The 6,922-nt window shown below is 38.2% G+C and overlaps 1 protein-coding gene across 3 annotated transcripts in view; it reads right to left on the bottom strand.

Moving 5' to 3' along the window:
• Positions 1–2,521: 2,521 nt before the first annotated feature.
• The window catches only part of LOC121285580 (splicing factor SWAP), a 109,750-nt gene continuing 105,349 nt past the window's right edge, over positions 2,522–6,922 (bottom strand). For 2 of the 3 annotated variants that reach the window (XM_041202150.1, XM_041202151.1), the window contains exon 19: positions 2,522–6,589. In XM_041202150.1, the coding sequence (XP_041058084.1) occupies positions 6,524–6,589 (66 nt within the window). In that variant the 3' untranslated portion in view covers positions 2,522–6,523. The remainder of the gene's footprint in view (positions 6,590–6,922) is intronic. The other variant, XR_005944720.1, reaches the window with a different exon arrangement.

The following is a 6,922-nucleotide window of genomic DNA, read 5'->3' as shown; positions in this document are numbered from 1 at the left end:
AGATGTACCAACCAGTGCTATTGAGAAGCCCGAATGAGCACAGAGTAATAGCAGTCAATCTTCAGGGGATAAAAATGCTGTGTAAGACACATTGATCATTCTGTTCCCCAGCTCCGTGCTGAACTAAGCTCAGTTACTCACCATGAAGAAGGCAAGGAAATTTATCTCCATTTTGAAGCAAGAAAGCTACAAATAGTCAAAACTGCACAGGGAGTGCAGCCATTGGCACATTTTTGGATAATAAAAAACAATAAAAACATTTGGAAAAATGGGAGCAGGATCAGAATCAGATATTTTTAAAAGCTCTGGCAAAGACAGCAGGATTAAGCTCTGCTGAGCAAGTTAAATTGTGATGTGTATGCACCCATCAGTGCCTTGACATACGAACATAAATTAAGAGTAGGCTATTCGAGCTCTCAAGCTTGCTCTACCATTCAAGAAGATCATGGCTGATCTGATTGTGGCCTCAACACCACATTCCACCTACCCTCAAATAACCTTAGATTCTTGACTAACAAGGGAGCCAATCTATCTCTGCCTTAAAAATATTCAATGACCCTGCCTCCACCGCTCTCTGGGAAGAGAGTTCCAAAGATTCATCACCCATCAAGAAAAACATTTCTTCTCATCTACGTCTTAAGTGGGAGCATGGGAATGTCTCGCAGTTCTAGTCACTCCCACAAGAGGAACCATCTTGTCAGCAGCCACCCTGTCAAGTCCCCTCAGGATCTTATATGTTTCAATAAGGTCAGCTCTCAATCTCCTAAACTTCAATGGCTAGAGGCCCAACCTATCCAACCTTTCCTCCTAAGATAACCCCCACCCCCATCCCAGTTGTCAGTCAAGTGAACATTCTCTGAACTGCTTCTGATGCATTTATATGCTTTCTTAAATAAGGAGGCCAAAACGGTACATGGTATTCCAGAGGTGGTTTCACTAACGCCCCATACAACTGTAACAAAACATCCCTCCTTTTATATTCCATTCCCCTTACAATAAACAACATTCCATTTGCCTTCCTAATCACTTGCTGCATCTGCTTACTAACTTTTTGTGATTTATGCATCAGGACACCCAGATCCCTCTGTACCTCAAGAGTTCTGCAATCTCTCCCCATTTAAATAACATGCTGCTTTTCTATTCTTCCTGCTAAAGTGGACAAGTTCCTATTTTCCCATGTTATACCCCATCTTCAAAATTTTTGCCCAATCACTTAACCTTTCTATATTCCTTTGCAGGTTCTTTCCTACCCATCTTTGCATCATTAGCAAATTTAGCCACCATACATTTGGTTCCTTCATCCAAGCCAATGATATAAACTGTAAATAGTTGAGGCCCCATCACTGATCCCTGTGGCACTCATCACATCTTGCAAACCTGAAAATAACCCATTTATGCCTACTCTGTTTCCTGTTAGCAAACCAATCTCTTGATGTGACACCCTGTCAAGTGCCTTCTGGAAATCTAAGTACAGCACACCCACAGGTTCCTCTTTATCAACGCTGCTTGTTACTTCCTCAAAGAACTTCAATAAATTAATCAAATATGATTTGCCTTTCAAAAAAACCATGTTGGCTCTGCCTGATGCATTGAGATTTTCTAAGTTCCCTGCTATAACTTCCTTAATAAGCAATTCCTCCACAACACTTTACAAAAGCAAAATTCTGCAGATGCTGGAAATCTGAAAAGGGAAAATGCTGGAAATATTTAGCCGGTCTGGCGGTGTCTTTGGAGAGAGAAACAGAGGTAACACTTCAGATCAATGACTCTTGATCAGAACTGGAAAAAGTTAGACATTTGAAACCCTGTTACATCTCCATTTTTTCCAGTTCTGATGAAAGGTCGTCGACCTGAAACATCAATTCTACTTCTCACTCCAGAGATGTTGTCAGACTTGCTAAATATTTCCAGCATTTTCTGTTTTAATTAATGCCCTGACTTTATTAGGAAGAGATCCAGTTCACGATTACAAACAGCTATCTGCTCTGTTGTAAAGAGGGACATTGCTTACAAACATCAATAGGAGCAAAGGACTACAAAGTCATCAACAGTCCAGTTCTGCTGTACCAAGGATGGCTTCTCTATAGTCATCCTGAACAAGATGGAGGATGGAACTGGAAGGATTTGGCCCCACAGGGGCAGCTGATGAATTTTCAGATGTCACAGATACTGACCAGAATTTTGTGGTCACACTAAGTTTGAACATATAAATGTATCCTGAGTCATCACGAGGGGAAAAGGTCACAGTGTTTCTTCATGAAACTCTTAGGCACCAACTGACGGTCAATAACCACATAGCAGATTAAAGGGGGGGTGGCAGGGAAGGGAAGAGAAATCAGAAGTGCAAAAAAGTTTAATGCCGACATACCCATCCCAAAGGGTCAAATGTTTATTCATCCAGGCACATCAAGCCAAGGAAAAGAATCTAGATAAAATTCTGTTCATATTCATAAAAACATTGAAAATATACTTAAATACATTTTGTGTGGGTCTTAAAATTGAATTGACAGTAGCACTTCTGGAAAGTTAATAAAAGTCATTTATTTACAATTTTTTTTAAAGTACACCCATCTTTTATAGGGCTCCAAACCTCATATTGCATTATGCAACCACAAATGGGGGCTGGGGTGGGGAAGGTGAAAGGAAGAGGAGAAGCAGATCTATAGGAAACATAACTCAGTAACAGATAATTCAAGGGCAAGTACAGAACATTACATATGGAGTAAGGCTGTAACACATCTTTCAAGTTGCAAGCCGTTTAAACAGATTAACTGGGTATTCATCTTATTGCTGTGCGCAACTGGCTGCTACATTTGCATATAAAACTGACCCCATTTCATTACATGAAATGCTTCGGGCATTTGAGATGTGATAAGGTGCTATCAAATGCAAATTCTCTTCTCCCTTTCATACAGATATTTTTTACCGCCACGTGCACATGTGGTTCTGCTCACAATCTTTCACCTTCTCCTTGAAAAGGGTGGCGTTTGCTTTGGTGTTCATGGCTGCCACAATGCTCTGAGATACTGATGCCACAGGAATTTTTTAACTCATTCAAAGTGCTAGAAGTTATGTACATTATTGAATGATAAACTTGAAACAATACTTGTGTGAATCGCACAGGCATAGAACCCCTCACATTGAAGGACTCCATCTTCAATCAATGATACTTTAAATTGGGAGGTTGCTTCTGGACTGTTTATAACGAAAAAGTCAAATTATTTTGCAACTTCCCTGACGGACTCATCCAAAAGTTTGACAGCAAAAATCATAACAGAAATAGCTCAAGCTTGTTAATACATCGATAAATTTAACAATGAAATCATAAAGCACATGGTATTGGAATGAAACTGATCACTTTTAACGTGATCCTGGGTTCAGTTCTGTTGAAGTCAGAGATCAGAATATTTCACCCTAACAAGACTAACAGGTACAAAAGCACTCTGTCATGAATTTTACTCCTAGCAGAATAAACCTCGTTGCTAATGCGCATCAGCATCAACAGGAAACCCCATCGGAATTTTCTCCTTACAGTATATTAATGAAACACAAAAGAAACTTAAAAAGGCTGAGAGTATGATATTGAAGGAATGAGTGGGTATAAAGAGAGTGAATCTTTGATAAATACTTTACACGTCCCATGAGTCAATAACCAAATACAACTGTTTTGAGATCCCTAATACTTCTGAATAAGCAGAGATGATAATACTGTTGCAGCATGTACAGAGAAACAAATGAATAATTATTTATCCATAACCTTTGATCTTTAAATGAAAATCCTGTCAATAAATATACTAATCACAGTCTGCAGATTCAAAAATTGAATTCTTTACTTTTAAAAATATGCAATTCAATTTCAATCTTTTAATAAAACCAAGTCTTTCAGCGGTCTGAGTACAGAACATGACTAGGGCTATGGCAATGGATTAGGTACAAATTTTGAGATGACGACATATGCTGCACTGCCATCAACATACAATTTGAATGACTCTGTAGTTCCTCCCAAATTTTATGCAAAGACTGGTAACTCACCTCTGACACACTATTCTTCATCCTTTGAATAATCTTCATAAACTAGAAGACAAGGTATGCCATCCTATCTTGAACTCCCTTTCAAACTAGAGATCGGTACTACTTGCTTTCCATTCTCTCCCTTTCCATCAGAGCAATCATGCTGTGGAACGTTGTTCGGTGAGAAAATCTCTCTTCAGATAATTTGCAGGATCCTGTTTTCTCTCACCCTTGCCTCAGATAGCTAAAGAACTGTATCTTAAGAATTATAGGCATTCATAGATAGATCAATAAATCTTGACTGAAACTGTGCCATTAGGCTCTTCTTGGGCCCTAATGTTAACATTTGTTTCACTAACTCACTGATACATTCACCCTCTTTATTCAGTGAGCTGAAATATGGGAATTACAAAACTTCAGGAGCTAACTACGCTCATATCAATTCCACAAAGGTTTAAATATGTTATACTGTGTGTCCAACTTTAAAGCTGGCCCAGAAAATTTCTTGTATACAGTTTTGTATATGGTTTTAAATACCATGAGACTAGTATCAGGGCGATACAATTGTAGTTCAGTTATTAGGTTTGAATTGAGTTGAAGAAATTATACTAATGGATTGATTGTAAAAATCTACTATATTAGTACCCAGAGTACTGGAGCTGTGCCAACCCACTGCCCACTCCTACAGTACCACAAAGAACCATGCGCACGACTTTGGATACTTCCTCAGTGATGCACTGAATTTATTTTGCAGTGCAAGGAGGAATATAATTGGTCCTTTAGTTTTTCTACTTTCTTGCAAGCATAAAAATGTGATACAATCTTAGTTTCTCTTACCTGCAGGTCTCAACTTTCCCTGATTACCTCTTGTAACTGAAATGGGAGCTTGTTCTGTAACTTTCTTCAAAAGGGTTGTCAAAAACATCATACAATCAACAGTGTAATCACTTAGAAACCCAAACGTAGACATTAGTGATAGCAGAGGCACCTGGAAAGATTTTAACAAAAAGAATGGGTATGACAAGAAACAAATTAAAGGAAACTGAACCAGATCAGAAAATAGTCTTGAAAATTTATATGGATCTACTATATTAGTACCCAGAGCACTCCCAGGTTTTGATGGAACAAAGAAACTGATGCCTGAGGTGAAAGAAATCTTCAAATCGCTACAAAGGGGTGCAATATATATATTACTAGCTTAATATTCTCAGAGACAGGCATTGCTGTATCTTCCCAAATGATGTGGCAGACAATAAACCAAACCAAAAACAAATCAAGCACCCTTAAAAAATAAATACAATGTTGTGTTGCTGTCGTGGTTTATGCAGTTAACAGATTCACTGGATAGTAGACTGAGGCAAGTGGCATGGATGTAACACTGATTGTACAGATTTCCAGTCACTCAGATCCTGCCCTACTGAACACAGAGCATTGAGTTTCCATTAGCTGAAAATGTAGTCCAAATAAACAGAGGGTAACATCAAGGCTGTGCAAGAGTGAGTGAAACATTAACTGTTTTAGCTTGACCAAACATGAAATAATTTAAATCATGTTTATCCTGTCAGAAACCAATTTTTCCTCCAAACTTGTATCAGGTGGCATTGCTGCAACTGTGCATAGCGGAAGAGAACTGTAAAAGCATCAAAATGGCAGGACAGTGAATTAATAAGCTGTGACTATGCCAGAATAACCACTTTTTAAAACACAAAATACCAATTGAGCCCTAACTTGAAAATGACTTTTTCAAGTAGGTGAAACATTAGAGCGCATTTTACAAATAAATCTTTAACCATTATTCTAAACAAATAAATTACCTTTAATATTTCAACAGATTTGCATCACTGTGGTTGAAAACTTTACTGGAGCCCTCTCACACCATATTTAGGGTGTAAATTCAAAGTAAATTTATATGTAGCAGTTTAAATAAATGCAATGTTTTTCAAAAATGGCTGATACACATTGTATCATAAGTAATGTGGATAGTATGTTCTGCCGTGCTTCTACTGGTCTTCAAGACTAGTCTGTGCATCCTGTTCCAAGGCTGAAACCCCAAACAGTTGCTATCAAAGACTTACATCTAGAGAACTCCTCAAATTTACAAAATGAGATGTTACCTCATCTTTGTAGAAATCAAGTAGTAAAACTCCTTCACAGAAGGATAAGCTAAGCTCCTGTCTGGTAATCACAAATGATTGTAGGCAGCTAGTTTCTGGTGCTCAATACAAAGTGCACCATCAAATTTTCAGAGATGTTGTTGGAAATTCTGATGACCCAGAGCACATGGAGTTTGTTGTGTTCAAGAACAGGAGGGAGAAATTGCAAAACAGTAACAACGGAATAAGATCTCAGTTCAAACTGTACTTATCAAAATGAGCTATACAAAACAGTTTTTGCCAAATGGAATACTGCCCAAATCGTCCAAATAAATTCGTTCTTGCAACAAGGCAGTTCAAGCTTCTTGTGAAGCCACTTCGGATCCTCATGTTCCTGGAGGGCCTGTTTGTGTTTTTGTTCAGGACACATTGGTTTGTACATCTTTTGAAGAAGCCAGCATTTCTCTCACTTTGGCCATTAGATCCTGTACGAAAGGAAAAGGAGAATTAAATATCTGCTTCAAGACGTACATTTGTATAGCACTGCACCTCAATCCACCCCAATAGCCTTTATAGCCAATTAAGTCCTTTTGAAGTGTAGTTATTGTTGTAATGTAGGAAACATGATCCAGCCCTAGTGATTGCATCATCAGTATGGTCAGCAAATACAATGCTTGAAAGAATTTCAACCATCCACTTTACACATTTCCTTTAATCTTAGAGCAATCAAATACACCAGAGCAGGAAAGTTTGCTTAAAGAGAAACAACTCATTCACCTTCAACCTTTAAAGTTTTATTCTCATAAATAGAAGGACCC

The sequence above is a fragment of the Carcharodon carcharias genome, chromosome 13, assembly GCF_017639515.1.
Source record: "Carcharodon carcharias isolate sCarCar2 chromosome 13, sCarCar2.pri, whole genome shotgun sequence".
NCBI lineage: Eukaryota > Metazoa > Chordata > Chondrichthyes > Lamniformes > Lamnidae > Carcharodon > Carcharodon carcharias.
The sequence above is the reverse complement of the archived record's forward strand: the minus strand, read 5'-3'. Positions and strand labels throughout refer to the sequence as shown.